The sequence below is a fragment of the Orbicella franksi genome, chromosome 9, assembly GCF_964199315.1.
Source record: "Orbicella franksi chromosome 9, jaOrbFran1.1, whole genome shotgun sequence".
Taxonomy (NCBI): domain Eukaryota; kingdom Metazoa; phylum Cnidaria; class Anthozoa; order Scleractinia; family Merulinidae; genus Orbicella; species Orbicella franksi.
Window position 1 is genome coordinate 14,929,191 of NC_138153.1, and position 17,092 is coordinate 14,946,282.

The 17,092-nt window shown below is 40.3% G+C and overlaps 1 protein-coding gene across 2 annotated transcripts; it reads left to right on the forward strand.

Annotated features, from left to right (window-relative positions):
- The first annotated feature begins 1,256 nt into the window (after positions 1 to 1,256).
- LOC145497598 (uncharacterized) lies at positions 1,257 to 9,087 on the forward strand. Of its 2 annotated transcripts, XM_081477420.1 has the most exons (6): positions 1,257 to 1,382; positions 3,318 to 4,281; positions 4,798 to 5,329; positions 5,988 to 6,181; positions 6,560 to 6,907; positions 7,916 to 9,087. In XM_081477420.1, the coding sequence occupies exons 2-6, from the start codon at positions 3,320 to 3,322 to the stop codon at positions 8,340 to 8,342; spliced, it is 2,463 nt and encodes an 820-aa protein (XP_081333546.1). In that variant the 5' UTR covers positions 1,257 to 1,382; positions 3,318 to 3,319; the 3' UTR covers positions 8,343 to 9,087. The 2 variants fall into 2 exon arrangements, with proteins under 2 accessions (XP_081333546.1, XP_081333545.1); XM_081477419.1 differs by lacking the exon at positions 1,257 to 1,382 and having other exon boundaries at positions 3,218 to 4,281.
- Positions 9,088 to 17,092: the final 8,005 nt, after the last annotated feature.

Sequence of the window (17,092 nt, forward strand, 5' to 3'; positions counted from 1 at the left end):
CACATTTAATTAACGGTCTGTTTGACAGTGTGACAAGCTAAAGAAATGGGCACCATTCCATTCGTCGGCATGGCTAACCTTTGTTGAACCGTTCAAAACTACACTGGGTGGAGAAGAATATCGGCCTAGTCCTACTTTATTTTTTGTGTTTTCCCGAAAGTAAATTGGCAAAGTTTTGAATTTGTAAACATGTTGCAAGTTTGTTTGGGTGGTGTTCTGCTACAATAACCAATTATCAATCAAGCGAGTACAGCGGAAGGAAGAACATTCTTTCGTACGACGTTTGACTTCCTTTCACGTCATCAGTGACACCAAGCTCAAATGTACTTCCGCTCGGCTTTCGTTAGTAGGAAGTCAAGAGTAAAGCTTTCGATTTAATGTTGAGAATCTGATGAACGTGAAAGGAAGATATCGTAAACTACCGCTTATAAGCCCCTCCGGTTATAGGACCTTATAGGTAAACAAAATATTACTTCCGATTATGAGCTCCCCCGGATATAAGCACTCCTCTAGTTTAAGGTGCAGTGAATTCGATTTATTAGGATTTAAAGCTTAATTAAGACCCAGTATATGAAAATCGTTTTTTGATCAACACTGCTTCAGCTCGTTTCCAAACCGTTTTCTTTATTCCGCTTTTAAGCCTCCCCGCGAATGTAACTCCCTCCATTTATAAGCCCATCCAGCAAAACCCCTTACAAAGTTGTGTAAGCCCAGGGCTTATAAGCGGCAGTTTAAGGTATACGAAAGTCGACTAGGCGATCGGGCAGGGCAAGAATGGGGATGTGGAGACTGCATACTGGATCAGTCCGTTAAACTTTTAGCTGTAAGTTCATATAGTGTACATGCACCATGCCTAAAAGGACGTTATGAAAGTGTATTGGCGAGTTACCCGGGGGAGGGAAATCCCATGTAGAAAGGTCGGGGGTCGCTTAGGGGTGTAAAATAATCACGGATTTTGGTCTCACTTAGTATGTTCCTGACGAAACACCACTATTTTTAAGCCATCATGGTGTCTTTTGGGGATGGACTCGAAGAAATAATTAAAAAAACTGCCTGCCCGTTTTAACCACTCAGATTGGTCTCCTTCAGGGGTTTATAACTCAAATTTGCCGAGAAACATCGCCGACCTTTTCCCATCGGAATCCCCACTAGGGAGTTAGTTCCTAGTTCGTATTCGGAATGTTAAGTGCTGTCTTTCTTTTCATTGCAAGTTTGGAATGAGGAAAATTTTAAAAGTACCAATGACCTACATGTTGCTTGTTATCTGCATTGCTATCCTCAGTTCACTGAATCGTCAGTGGTTTCGGTGTTATTGAAGCACACGAAGGTCGAAGTTGAGGCAGTGCGTGTTAAACAACCTTGTTTATTCTCAGCATCTTGAGGTAAGCAAACCAGTTGCTGTCATTCTCAGAGTATGCTTCTTGGGCATAGACTAGGTATCGCATTAAGTCTTCCGAAACGTTGTGCCCGCCGAACGCGCGCAAGAACCGTTCCTAAAACGTTGCGTTGTGCAAAGCGGAAATACAATCGACCCAATGCGCAGGTTTTTTTTTTTCTTCGTCAAACTCTGAATGTCTGGTGCCTTAAAAAGCTCATTCCACTGAGTAAACTGGCTAAATTCCCGCATAATTGTCAGAGGACGTTTTGTAGATCGGATAACTGATGCATTTTGCGGTATTGAGATAGCCAATTTGCTTCACCCGGCGGAAATTGCTCCAACGTTACCTGAACTGGTGTGAACGGGAAAAACGAAACAAGATTGGGGCTATATATGTTAGTGGATTTTCTGTAGCACAAATAAACAGACCAAATGAATTATTGCAAGGCTCAGAACTGCTGAGTACTCTTAGCGCCAAACTGATTTGTTGTGTCAGTAGACCAAGACGGGAGAAGTCAAACGAAGGGAAAGCGTTGCCACGAAATATTCTAATTTCATAAATTATCAGTTGTTAGGAGTATATAAGAGCGTGACAGTCATTATAAGTGCGTGACAATTGTTTAGCGTTACATTTGATATTCAAGATGATCTTAGCAGTGACGTCAATTGTATTTCCTTAGCAACCTTGTAAGGAGTGACAGTGACTGAGACATATTCGAGACATAGGGAGTTATTTAACTGTGAGCATGAAAATATATTACAACGAGATCTACTGACTAGTGTTGATATCTTTGTTTTCAACACAGTTTTGACCGCGGAGGAAACTCTGGGAATTGAGTTCACCAGTTTATTATCATGCAATGTACAGAAGAAAAGATAGATTTTATATGTAACTGCTTTTACTTACTTTAGTCTGGTGAGCTGGCATAACTGTCTTGAAGTATGATGGGGGTGAATAGGTTTTCGGATCGACGGATTTGGCCTTAAAAAGCGCACGGATTGTGGATTTTGGGGGTAAATCGAGCGGATTCGCGGATTTTCAAAACACAGTGGATCGTGGATCAGCTGTGAATTTTGGCTCGGACTCCGAATTGTGCCTGCCTTGATGTTCGGATCTTGGGTCCTAAATGAAATTTGGATCATAGATCTTTCTTCAGCCTTGGTCGGTATGTTAATGAGTTCATCCAAATTATTTCTTTTTTCGAACGAACTTCATTTAAACTCAGGTGCGAGACTGTTACTAGAATTTTACTGTGTTATAGTCATCAAGCATGCTGCCTTCTTTACTATTTGTGCGAAATTAACAATGGCATTCACATTTACCAGTTTACCTTTGACCTTTACACTTCTGTTTCCAGATGTGGTTGTGGTTTCGGATTTGAACAAAAATATTGGCGGATCAACAGATTTGGTGCAAAAAAGGCACGGCTCGGCGGATTTGCATACCCCTATTCACCACCACCCCCCCCCCCCCCCCCCCCGCTTAAGTACGCATGGGTATTCAGGCAGCGAGCTTTATTTCCTATTTATCTGCTGGTGAAAATGACATTTCTAAGGCATTCGCATCGATCGCAAATAGTCTATATAATGAGATTGATTGGTCATGCCTCATCTTTATAATTAATTAATTGCCCCACTCGACTGATAAAACCACGAATTCCAAAATCCCTGAACAGCCTACACTGTTAAAATTGTTACGGCTTGTCTCGGCTGTCAAGAACTCTTCTTTTGTCACTGAAAGAGACACAAATTCAGCTAGGGAAACCTGACAGTTTAAAATGACTAGTAGGGTACTTTCGATGGGCAGTCCAGGGGAATTATCAACTGATCAATACTCTTTGTCACTCTGACGTTAGGACAGGAATAGACATTACATAATTTGAGTTATTGAAAATCTCCTGTTTTAGTTGGAACATTCTTTCCTTTTTTCCCTCATTAGCTATGGCTAGCATTGGTTTGGCATTTTCTGGCGGCGGCATTCGGTCAGCGGCATTATGCTCTGGAGTCCTGCGCAGGGTGCTGGAAAAAAAGGTAGAGGTGGACTACCTCAGCTGCGTATCTGGGGGCGGCTACACTGGCACAGCTTATCTGGACTGGAAATACAGGAATGGGAAGCAAGACGATAAAAAATGGCATAAGGTGTTCTTTGATCACATGAGAGATAGAGCAGGGTACTTTTGTCGCTGGGAGGAGCCGTTTGAAGGCGTCATTAGCACCATGATTCTACTTTGCCTCTGTCTTCTCATCACCATAATCGAGCCAATCATCATATATGGGTCGTACGCATGCCCCATCGCCTTCTTCATCGACCTCCTTTTTGGAAAGTCCTTACGAGCCAAGCTGGACTGCGATGACGTTGCTGAGAAAGGTGATCCAGAGATGCAATTTTCCGTCGACCCCAATGCTACAGCTAAGGAAATCCGAGAGCATTGCCTGGATCGACAAGGAACTGACGATTCTTACACCATCATTCTCTTCTCTGTTTTGTTTGTTCTCTTCGTTGTATTTTTTGTTTTGGCCAAAAGTTGTTCTGGAAGGAAGAGATACTCTACTCCCCTGAGTTTTATCCACACAACACTCATTGTTTTTCTGGCTCTTACTTTCTTTCCTTTTGCCATTCACGACTTTTTGATCAAAATTCCATCCTGGACGCAGTATCTTTTCGTGTTTATTGGAATCATGGTATGGTTCTTTCTTCCTCTTCTGCGCAGTAAAACATCTTATGTTTTGGTCATCTATTTCTATTCTTATGCTATTTACTGGAAGGTGTACGAAGCCACTTTGCTCGGCATTCAGTTTTCTGGGGAGCTATTTAATCGGTTGCTCTTTGTGTCTGGTTTTGCTCTGTGGATTGTCCCGTTCTTAGGGGCATCACACAAAAGACTTATGCATGTTTATAACAGGTAAGCAAATCGAATCGCCCATTTTACTAGAAAGTGAAGTCCAACAATGTTTTCAAGTGGAAATTCACATCATTTGGCAGGTTTCAACCTGCCAAACATGTACCGCAATTTTCTGAGTTTTATAGTGACTAAGTTTGGACTAAGTAGGTACGTACGCGCCTATTTGCCCGCCGGAAAGGAACGGACAACGGTTCAAATGTTTGCGCCACCAAGAAAGTACCAAATTAAAAATTAACATACGGCTTTTACAGCCATGCTAATTGCTCATATTGTCTCCAATTGAACGTACTTTTTGACTTCTCATTGCGACTGGCTTATCTGACGTTTTGCAGAGAAATAGAAGTGGTCACTGGGTGAAAGTCATCTCCAGCATTCAATTTTACACCAGCTTTTCTCCTTGGTGGAAGAACGAAAATATCTGGGACCAGGAACTGTGACAAAATTCGCCTTTCAGGGCGCTGAGGGGCCACACACCTCACCCAGAAATCCTAACGTTGCATTTACATCTTTTCACAGGTGGAGACTCCAGAAAGCGTTCTATCATCCCGACGGTCTTGGTACAGCTGGATGGTCAGGGATTGGTATGCAGGATATCTGTCCAGCGTGGCTCGCTTGTCAGTCAAGATGCAACCAGGACCACGACAGCCACGACAACCTTGTCGGTGAAAGAAGGGCAGAGACAAGGTCGTTGAGTCTAGCAGATCTCAAGGATACCAAACCCGAGTACTTGTCAAACATTGTTGTGAACCGATGGAGGCTAAGTGAAGAGTCTGAGGAAAGTTATGGGCTTTTAACGATGTCTCCTACAGGAATCGAGCGTTTAGACCACACCCAAGGACCTGACCCGTTCGAAGGCAGCCTAGGGCCTGCAGACATAAAACTGTCAGATGCCATGGCTACATCGGCCGCTGCACTTTCACAGCACATGGGAAAATATGACAATTCTGTGGAAGGACTGATCCGTTTTCACACGCTTCTTGGGCTTGAAATGGGCGCAACGATGATAAGCGACTACAGAGCAGTGAGAGATGAAAGTATTGTATTTCGGGTATGTTGTTTTACCTGTTTATCAGTGTATCTTTCATGCATCTCCTTCAAGGTTTAGATTACTTCAGTCGAGCACTATAAACACGGACTAGGAAGGATTAAATGATTGCATCAAAGACTATAACGCTGATATCTGACAAATATTGCACTCATGAACCTTCTGGATGAAACCACCTCCAGATTCTAAGAGTTTATAAGATTACCCTCATCATTTGATGTTGCGGGCTACGGCTAAGCTATCATAACTTGAGGGATGGCGCTTCTTGAAGAGGGGCACGTTTTAGAGGGGCACGACTTCTTGGAAACAGGGTGTTAAGTCGAATCATTACGATTAACATAATGAGCATTAATGGTCATTTCGAGGGAAGCGCGATGGCGCAATGGTAAGAGCGCTGGACTCGGGAGCGAGTAGTCTAGGTTCAAGCCCTGGCAGGGGTCATTTTGTTGTGTTCCTGCACTCTCACAGAACCTCTCTCCACCCGGGTGTGTAAATAGGTACCGACGGCTGGGGGTAAACCTGCGATAAACAAGTATCCCATCCAGGGAGAGAAGATATACTTCTAGTCGTTTCACGTGGTAGAGATAAGCGCCAATCTGACGGACAACTAGACTCCAACACACACTTCATCTAGCTGTCTACCTATTTATCATTTCAACAGATACTACCGTTTCTCGTGGATATTGTTCGCGCTCTTCCGTTAATCTGTGTACCGGCACTTTATTACCGTGGAGAAACTGAATCGTCAGTTAAAGCTGGAGTGATAAGCTTCTTCGTTATACACTTTCTTCTGGCCTTCATCGCAATCATAGACACCGGAAAGGAAAACCCGAACAAGTTGGAAAAGTTAGCCAGGTAACTTCAATTTAGACATTTGCAAGTCAAATGTCGGAAGGTTTTTGTTTTAAGATGAACTGTTCCACGTACTTTCTATTGAAGCTTATTGAGAAATATCAGACAAGCATTTTAGGACAAAGCTCCGTGGAGTACGTTTGTTTATCAGATTTCATCTTCTCGGTGCTAATTTCATATAAGGCCATAAGTAGGAACGCAAATGTTTTCAGCTCCATCATCCTTGTTATATAATCTTTTTTTTCACTTTAAATTAACTCTTCTTCGAATCTTTTTCGGGTGTCCTAGCTAGTTTCCTTTTTCTGTCTGTGGTTCCCCGATCCCGTCCAAAGTATCTAGCTTATCCAACCTACGCCTCGACGGTTTTCTCTCTCTTTTCAGGTGGTTCATCGTACACAACTCCTTTGTTCACTATGTGAGTGAAATGTTTAACAAAGAAAACATTGGGCCCATGCCACCTCCGGTGATGCTACTCAGCGATGGCGGCCATGTCGAAAACCTCGCTTTGCTGCCTCTGTTGAAAAAGAGGCTGAAGAGGATCGTTGTAGTGGACGGCGGTTTCAAGAATAACGAAAAGTTGTACGGGGAGAGTCTTTTGAACGCGCTGATGCTGGCTCGTAAGAAGCTGAACTGCTCGTTTCTAAGTGAAGAAGGCGGTGACGTGATCTCAGACTTATTCGAGAAGTTTGTAAAACCTACTGACCCCGGAAAAAAACCGCGTTTTTACAGGTTTGTAGTTCTTTTTCTCTTTCGACTGCTTTTGTTGTGATTAATTACAAATGAAGAAAAACTGCAACTCTGATCAATAAAAAATGCGGTTTTAAATTGAGTGTCGAAAGTAGTCAGGCAATTACTTTGGTTTTGGTTTTGGTTTTGGTTTTACTACGATCTGAGATCGGCTGAGTAGTCCAATTGGTGAGTAGAGCGGTTTTCATTTGAGTGTCGAAAAGTAATTGGTATTGCACTTACTGCGCCACACGATTGGTTTAAAAACTCGCGCCACTTTTTCATCCAATCAGGAGTAAAACCAAAACGAATCGGGATTCGCTCGCACGCGTTTTCCGCGCTTTGCGTCAGCTACATGTAATAACTTGGAGTTTTGATTGGTTCACTGGATTATCTGCGTCCTTTGTGATTGGCTAAAGTGATTACTTTGGTTTTGGTTTTTCGACACTCAATTGAAAACCGCTCTAATAGACTCTGCATTGTTAATTACTGTTCACTAATTCTGTGAAAGGCCATTTGGTGCTAGAGTTTTGCCCGTCTGTCAGATAAGTTTCTTTTGCATTACAGCGATTTGCAGCTTTAGCAACACATAAAATAAATAAGACAAATGTTAATAATATATAAGTTCTTACAAAACAATAATAACGATAAATAAATATCGATGTAAAGGTTAATTGCTGTGTTCCCGGTACTGAGAAACTGCAAAGGATATCAAAGTTCAGTTATAGTAGCTACATCACTGTTTGAACATCTTGAAAAGTTTCCGTGTGAATCTTCTCCATCCTTAACTATCCTTGTTCCTTTATGGTTTATTATTCTCTCTCTGATGTTTTTCTATCTTTGTAAGCTATTATTTTCAGGTTTCTTTCAATTTAAAGGTACTTTTGTACCTGGAGGGTTAGGGTTAACAACCCAAAACACCGTAAGCTCCTCAATCAGAATTAAACAACTACGATGGAATCAGGATACACTTTTGTTTGTGTTCATGGTTCTGCTTTGTTTCATCAACAGATTTAAAGTTAAATACAAGAGAGACGAAACTGAAGACAATCAGGACGGTGAAATCCTACTGATCGTACCAAGAAAACCGTCCCCAGACGGCGACACGGACGTGGAAGATGCTGCAGCCCGTTCTACTGATCCGTTTCCCGCCTTTGATGAGCCCGATGGCCTGCACCCTGGTATGGTCTTGAAGCAAACAGACGTCGACAAATTGACGTTCTGCTGCTGCAAGTGTTGTCATAGACGTTCATACCGCGGTTGCTCCTCATGGTTTTGTAACGCCTTCCCACAACACATCACGGCCAATCAGTTTTTCACGCCGCGCATGTTCGAAGCGTATCATCGGGAGGGGTACCGCGCATGCAAAGAAGCCGGAGATTGGTTTGAAGGCGAAAGGCAGCAGGGCGAGGCGACTGAAAACATAATGCTTGTGTGACACACACTTTGTCCTCAATTTTCACCCCGCATATTCTGTGCGGGTGACAATGCGTCACAGTAAAAGGCATATTGTGCGTGTGTGTGTGAAATTATACGTGTGTTATTCTTTTAAGAGAGCAAAATCTAGGCAGACCTGCTCATTTTGCTGTCTTTCAGCTGGAATATAGATCTACAAAAGATTCATTTTAATATTGGAAATTTGCGATTCAAAAATTGTTTCGTTGCGTTACAGCAGTTGTGTGACAGCTGTGACAAAATTTGTAACAAGTTTGACAGTTGAGAGTAAAGTACAGTGACAGCAAACGAGACGGGGGTACTTACCTATTCATGGGAGTCATGGTAATGGGCTCAAAAAGCTCCTTTTCTGGGGGAGGTTTTCAGAAAAATACCTCCTCGTAAAGTCACCAGATTGACTTTGTAATAAAGTAAACTTTACTTGAATAGAATCGGCAAAAACTTATTCCCAAACTGGTGTAGCCCGGCCCAAATTCGACCAGTCATTTATTGAGGTCACCTTTTTATTAACTGTTCAAGACCAGTTTACAAGCCCTCTTTATTGCGTGTTTGTGTAATCGTTGTTAGATTACTGAACCTGAATGGAACCAAAGTAATGCAGCAAATGGTTTTAAGGCAGTCTCAAGCTGGTCTTAAGACCTGTTTGGTGTGACAAAGTGGCTAGCTGCCATGACTATTTTCATCTCTTTTTGTGTGTGTGTGTTTTTTTTTTTCGGCGGGGGTGGGGGAGGAAGCTTAATTAGTTTGTAAGATCTTTAGCTCTGCTATAATAAGAGCTAACAGGAATTGTTAAGGACTTCTTTAAGTGTTGTTTTCCATATAAACCATCTTTGCATAGTAAAGTGTTCACCGAAACCAAATAAAAAATTTTTAAAAATGTGCATAACAATTTTGGTCCATTTGAAGAGTTACTTAATATTTATGAACATAAATGTCATCTTCATCAATGTCAGTACTTAGATAATGGCCAATTCCCTCTAATGAGATATGCCTGCAGGAGTCTCATTAACGGTCTGAGGCACTGGGCAGACAAATTGACTGGCGGTGAGGATGATTTTTCCCACCTGGTTTGACCATCTAGAGGAAAGGTTTCCTTACAAAGAAGTTCAGGTCAAAACGTTTTGCCCACCTGTGAAAACCAGTTGTCCTCCTACTGACAACGTTAACCCCAGGATGTATTACGGTAATCATCTTAGACCAGGTAGATATTTGTTTTAATGAATACAACTACCATGATTCCAAGCAGGTGACTTTGTTCGTTACCACCCCTCCCTCCCTCCCTGCCTGCCTCTCTCTACATTTTTAATAGGTCTCTGCAGATTAATCCCGGCGGGGTTACTCCCTTATATAGGAAATATAGGTATGAATGGCCCCAAGGGGTATGGTTTTTTAGCCGTTTTGGTCATAAATATAGTATCTATTTTGGTCATATATAGGGTATGGTTTTTGCATTCTTAAGTCTTGACATGGGTATGTTTTTAAGAAGAAGCTAGTTTTTCATCAGTATTGATAAGACCATCAATGAAACAGGGTATTGATTTAAGGGTCAGGTCATAAATAGGGTAGGGAAAATCACAGATTTTGGTCAGGTTTTGTGAACTGGGCCACACACCCCTACCCGATGTCTCTGGGAGCAGGGCTGCCAATAAGGGCCGTAACCTGTAACACCTGTTACCGCTGAGTATGTTTGATGGACCCTTGATGTTACAGGTGAACTGGCCTGTAGTTGATGCAATTCACCCATAAAGTAACAAGTTTGCTACAGGTGTGAAGATCAATTAAAACTTAATGACAGCCCTGTGGAGTACCTCCCCCCCACAACCAGAGATCAATCCACCATAACATACTTTATACAGTTTCCTTAGTACCCAGTCACTACTACTTCACTCCACCACCTCCTTTCCTTCCTTTCTCTCTACTTATGAGGCGTGGCCATATGTAGAAGAGGCTTAATTGCACATGCAACACTAAAAGAAAGGCGAATGTTTCATGTCTCAGAAACAAAATGATGCAAAAATCATGGTTGCCACAGACATCACTTTTCAAAATTCCCTGACTTTTCCCTGATGAAAATTAAATTTCCTGACCAAATAATCCAAAAAGTCAGATTTAGTAGCAGCGTCTAGCCTCATTTTAGAGCCATCCTTTCCACTCCTTCATTAAGACTGATAAGTTTTCAACAAATTTTGTTGAGAAATTGTCGAGATCACAGTGACCTCTTATGCTTCTTCCCCTTCAGTGGTATTAAATCAGCCTTGTTGAATCATTTCAATTTTCCCAGACTTTTCTTCAAAATATTAATATTCCCTGACTTTTCCCTGACCTTGAAGAGTTATTTTTTTCCCTGACCATTTCCTGACCTATGGCAACCCTTTGCATAGCACTTACAATGGCAACATTTATGGTCCATGTGGAGTACTATAGGCTTTTCACTGGGATTGAACACTTGACATCCAGTTTTGAACTTAGCATGAGGCAATAGGTGAAGACGTTTGTTGAAGGACTCAAAGTGGCCGATCTTACTTGCCAGTGAGAAAAGGGGGTATCGAATAGTTTAATTGACAGGTGTGCAAGAAACAAATTTGTATCATTTTCTATAATTTCAATTGTGTTGTTGACAATTTTACCTGCGAGCAAGAGGGTTTCCGTACATTTTGCCACATCTTGGGATGGGGGGGGGGGGGGGACAAAATTATCACACTACCCCTCCCACCCAATCTAGTAGATACGTAGATTAAAAACTGACCATTAATGGCTGGCCATAATTATGTTACCATGATATACTGTACCCCTGAACGTTCTAGGACCAATAGAATGTAAGTTAGAATTGCTCAAGCAGAATTCCGACTACCGGTATGATCAAATTTATGAGCCACGTATTAAAAGTTAAAAGCTTCTCAAACTCATTAACAATTCATCAAGTTAAAACAAAGAAAATCACAACCATGAAGGAAGTTTGGATACCCAGTCTTCGGGCTTCTTCATAATAGCCTGGTAAACCAGGCTGGGAATTCCTAGGAATTCCTAGGAATTCTTAGGAATTCCAAGTTATTCCAAGACATGCAAATTATGCTTTATCCAAGACCTTGGAATTTCTGGGAATATTTGGGAATAGTGGAAGTATGACTGGGAATTATTGGGAATTCCTAGGAATTCCAAGTTATTCCAAGCCATGCAAATTATGCTTAATCCAAGACCTTGGAATTTCTGGGAATATTTGGGAATAGTGAAAAGTATGACTGGGAATTATTGGGAATTCCTAGGAACTCCTATTATTTCCCAGACTGTTTTAAAAAATGTGTTTGGAATATCTAGGAATTTTTGGGAACAGCTAAAACACATGAAATATTGTGTTTGAAATTTCTATAAATTTCCCAAAATGTCAAAATTAAAGATGAACTCAGTGCATGAATCAGTTTCTGTGAATTAGTAAAAATCAACAGGATCATTTCCCTGGAGTTCCATACCTTTTTATTGTTGTCAAGCTCCAAGGTAATTATTTCCAAACAAATGTTACTACATTAATTCCAGTTTAAGTCTGACAACTCAACATAAAACTATAGCACTCATAACATTGCTTTTTAGATCCAACCTGATTTGTTAGTGTATATGTGCCCGTATGGACCCTTAAATCAAACACCCAGAGTTTAACTGATAGAAAAATGGATGCTCTCAGATTTGATAAATAGATTAAGCAAAAAATTCCTGTCAGCATAAATGTATATATATTATTTACAATTTCAATAAAACCAAAAGTGTATATATGCATGTATATATTTAATATAATTGTAGATTCACACACATACCCATCACAGCCCACTGTTGAACAATTTTTGACTTGATCCTTTATGACTTTAGGAAAAAGAGGAAGACATCTCTCACAGATGTCAGAAATAAAGCTCACAGTTTCCACACACTTGCTGTACATTTGTAAAACTGTACTGTGACATTCTCTGGACAAATTACCCATAGTTTCATTAAAACAAGGATATCTTTAGCAACCTCTCATTGTCATACAACGTCTTGAAATTAAGGCCAGAATAGCCATACAGGCATATTCTTTGGCAGAAAATGTTTTTTTCTTGTGAACAATTAGTTTCACTTTCATCAGGGGAGTCCAGTGAATGGCCGTCAGTGTCAGAGTTCTCAATTTCTTCAGAGGAGTCAGAGCTAGAAACTTCAACATCATTACCTGAATCACTGTCTGTGGACAAATCTGAGTTGTTGTGTGTATTACATCAATTGGTATTTCTGTAGTCTTTTCAGGTACAGTGTATAGGCAACTCAATTTCATCAAATGCTTCTGTGAAGCTTCAATTCTTGCATTAAGGTTGACTCCATAGTCCATCAAAGTCATCCACAACATTTCTGCCAACAGCCATCTCACTCAGGCGAGCCGAAAACTCTGAGGTGTTCTGTTCATGGTGCTGGAAATGATCTCCAGGAAAAAGTGATGCAAGAGAGGGAGATGACATCAACTGGCCTGGGAAGACTGCTTTAAGCAATTTATGTGGTCAAATCTTGTAGATTTTGGTATGGGTATAGTGGGATCATCAATATGTTTCTTGTATTTCCTTGTCCTTGCGGTCACTCTAATTCATGACAAAACAAAATCAAAAGAATAAAAAAGATTATGAGTCAGTGGGAAACAAATAAATAACTGACATAAATAAATGACAAATAAAAAAAACCTACATCTTGATGTATTGAAAAGACTATAGATCTCATATAATGTTAATCCTTATGAATAATTCAAAGGGAAAAAATGGTAAGCATTGCAAATTTCTACTTGCTGCATTGTGCTGACTGGGTGTTGGAACACGTGGGCTCTCAAAATAGATTTGGTGGACTTACAACAAGCTTAAGCTTATTTCGCAGAATTTATCTCGTTTTCTCAGGTCGATCTGAAACCTTTTAGGTGAATTTCGGCTTTTGGGGTTTTTAAAGAGCACACAATGCATTGCTTAGTTTGATTTATTTAGAATTATAGCTTATCACAACAGAAAATCCCTATAAAATTGGATTCCTTACCTTTGCAGTGAACATGATTTAAGTGCCTCACGATCCTTTGTTATCTTGACAACCGTCGGGAACAGATCAACTAGTTAAAGTACGTTCCACTTTCCTCGATTTCTTCGTAAAAATTTTGTGTAGTGTTTTCCTTTTGAAGCAAGACCCATCTTTCAAAAGACCACCAAAACAGCGTGGACAGGGAAGCAGACGACTGGTGAGGCAACTTCGTTGCCAGTCTCTCTCTCCTTCTTCTCCAGTTTCCATTCTCTCCTCAACTGATCAACTGAACCAATCACAGCACGCGAATTTTCACGTGACTATCCTCGTGACTGAACCTGACAAAGATCGCTTTACTCGCTTTACTCATTCTCTTTTAGCGCCCATCTTTGAATTCAGTGTTAATGGTTGATCGCTCGTCCGAATTAGTAGATTTCACTTCCAAAATTATATCAAAATGGTTTTTGCTGCGGTCCTGTGACTAGAAGAAAACAGCGTGAGTGTCATTAACGAGAAACATGTTATTCTTGGCGAAGATTTGGAGCTAAAAGAAAGTGTTACTGTGGATTTTTCAACGGGAAAAAATTCAAAGGGCAGATTAGCTGTATACAAAATTATTTGGTGAGTAATCGAATTCAAGTAGCCCTATATTATACAAAGTAACTTCTTTTATTTAGACAAAAGCTTTTGAATGAACTTTGTCATCACGAATCATACACGAGTGGGTCACTCAGTCATGGCATGAAATAAATTCTCCCTAAAGCAAGGCTGAAACAATTTAGGTTGCCCAGAGGGGATGCCTAAAGAATTTGATTTGCGAATAACAAGTCGTTTCTCTTGCCACACTTGTTCAAACGAAACAAATATAGCAGTTCTCGCTGATCCTAGTCATATCAAAGTTCTTGACAAAAACTCCAACGAGGCAGCCACAGTCTGCATGAGTTTGATATGTCTCCTTTGTGTTTCAGCCTGACTGTATGGCAATCCGTGTTGATCTTCAATTTTTGTCCATCCGTATATTCTTTTACGTTTATTCTATTATTTAAATGTTCCTTGAATGTTTTAAGTGTCTTTTTTAATATTTCTAATGTCTAAATTTGGCTAAAAACCGTGATATATATCCTCCAATTCGAGAGTTGTTGATACACTGACAGAAGAAGGAAAACCTTGATTTAGTCTACTGTAAGCTCAAGATTTATGTAACATATTTATCAATAGTATACAAGCACCTTCACAATTATCAAGTCTTCTCTTTTAACATTTCAACCAGCTTACAGTCAGGCCTTAATTAGCTGCATGTATTAAACTGTGAGCACATAAATATTTGGATCTCAGTCTTACAGTACCTCATATATATCACAGTGTAATGTATTTTTTTAAATTTTGTTTTAGGTGTCATACAACAAAGATGAAGATGAAGAGGCTAGCTGCTGACACCCTAATTAGAGGGCAACAAAAGAAGCTGCAGAATCAACAGAAATAACTGAACAGCAGCTAAGTTTGCCCAAACTCAGCCTTTTTTTAATTTTAAGGAATGTTTCAGTTTTGTTCTTATCATTGATTCCTTACAATCATGAAAATCCAGATATGTTCCACACAATAACAATAATTTAAGGTAAAATCTTGTGTATGGAAAATTGTTGGATTTGTAAACTAAAAAAGTAAGTAAATTATCTGAAAAAGTTCTCTTTTTATCAAACATGTAAAAGTTTGACCTTCATATCTGTTTTCAGTTTTACTTTTGATTCTTGATGTAATGAAAAAGAAACAGGATGATTATTCTTATGTTTAAATTCATGAGAGCCGATGTAATAAACCATTCATTTAAAACCTGTTTGATGTGATATCAGTGACTTTATTTGTTATTTTAATGCTGGGCATTTATCATCAAAATTTTGTCTGGCCTACAAATGATACAAAATTCCCAGTTTTTCTCAGATTTTGCCAAAACTTCCAACCTATTCTCAAAAAATCCTACAAATTCCAAGTTATTCTTAGAAATTCCTAGGAATTTTTGGGAATTTTAAGGAATTTTCAAGGTGAGTATATTTCAGTTGGAATTCCTAGGAATTCCGAGTTCGAATTACCGCGAAAATTCACACCTTAGATTCCTAGGAATTCCTAGGAATTCTTAGGAATTCCTAGGAATTCCTAGGAATTCTTAGGAATTCCTAGGAATTTTTTCCTAGGAATTCCTAGGAATTCTTAAAGTTATCTCACAAGGGCTGGCTCGGTTTCCAAGATCTTGCCTCATCACTCTTTTCTTTGTAAAAATTTTCATGTACATGTGAGAAGCCAGGCTGGCCCAATTGCCAAGACCTCGATTTTTGCAACCGAGATCTCCGTAACTGGGACTTTTTTGACAAAATAGCTTTGCTTTTGCATCATAGTGGCCATAATGGCGTACTTGTTTGCCTTGTATGTGTTTCCACTTCAGAAGTATATGAATAAGTTCTATAAGTAAAGTAGCAAGAGTCAACAAAGCTACGATATATCGTTTATGTTCCACCATTTTTGTTTTGTTTCCTGAATTCCATCCAGTTTGACCTGTTTTGCGTTCTGGATTTTCGAGGAAAAGAGAGACTGCTCGAAGTCTAATTGAGAAGATACATCAAACCCTCGAGAGAATTCCATCGGCTATCCAAACGCCTCGAATTTCGACAAAAATACTCCGCTGCGTGTCGTATTTTCAACTCTCTTCTCGGTGTTTGGATATCCCGATGAAACACTGTCTCTCGTGTGTGATAATATCACTTGAAATATTGACATAAAGGAATCATAAAACATTAATATCGAATCACTAACTTACGCAAAATACTCTGCCGATAGCTGGAGGGTATCAGCGGTCATTAAAGATGGCGGCCATAAATTTTCTAACTCCTGCAGCACTGTTTATTCTCGCTGTTACAATGTACACAGGGCAACTAAATCGTACTCTTCCTCAAGATAAAGTGATTGACTTTGGACTGAAAACAACGCGTGCCGCCAAGAATCCTCCTGGGATAGGATTCGAGGCGATAATAAGAACTCATCGTGAGCAGAGATGGAGGTCCGCCATCTTGAAACGAGATCGTACTCCAAGTTCGTTCCTGGTGCTCTCTCTCCTGCTACTTAGCGGTAATGTCGAACTGAATCCTGGCCCACATTACAAACATCCTTGCGGATCCTGCATCAAACCGGTGAAACCTAATCAGAGAGGCGTCCAATGTGACATTTGTGACATTTGGTATCATACTCGCTGTATGCTAATGAGTCCTGATAGGTATGAAGGCCTAGCCACTTCATCAGCGGTATGGATATGCTCAAGTTGTGGTGTACCAAACTTCTCTAGCACTCTACTTGATGCTGACAACAACATGGAACTTTCAAATTCCTTCTCAAGCTTAACACAAGGTAAATTATCTGCCAACCCAAGTTCTTTTAGCCATTCAGACATGCCGGGTGTCCTGTACGACTCATCTTTACCAAGAACAAACTCGGCGAAAAGTTCCCGATCAGTGAAGAAGAATATATCTATCCTGAACGTCAACTGCCAAAGTCTACCGGCTAAAAGAGAAACATTTCTACATCTGATTAACGATGCAAAACCGGATATAATTATTGGAACTGAATCCTGGCTATCTCACGAGCACAGCAACAATGAGTGTTTCCCTACAGAGACCTACCAGGTAGAGAGGAGAGACAGACCAAACGACCCTCACGGCGGGGTGTTTATTGCTGCTA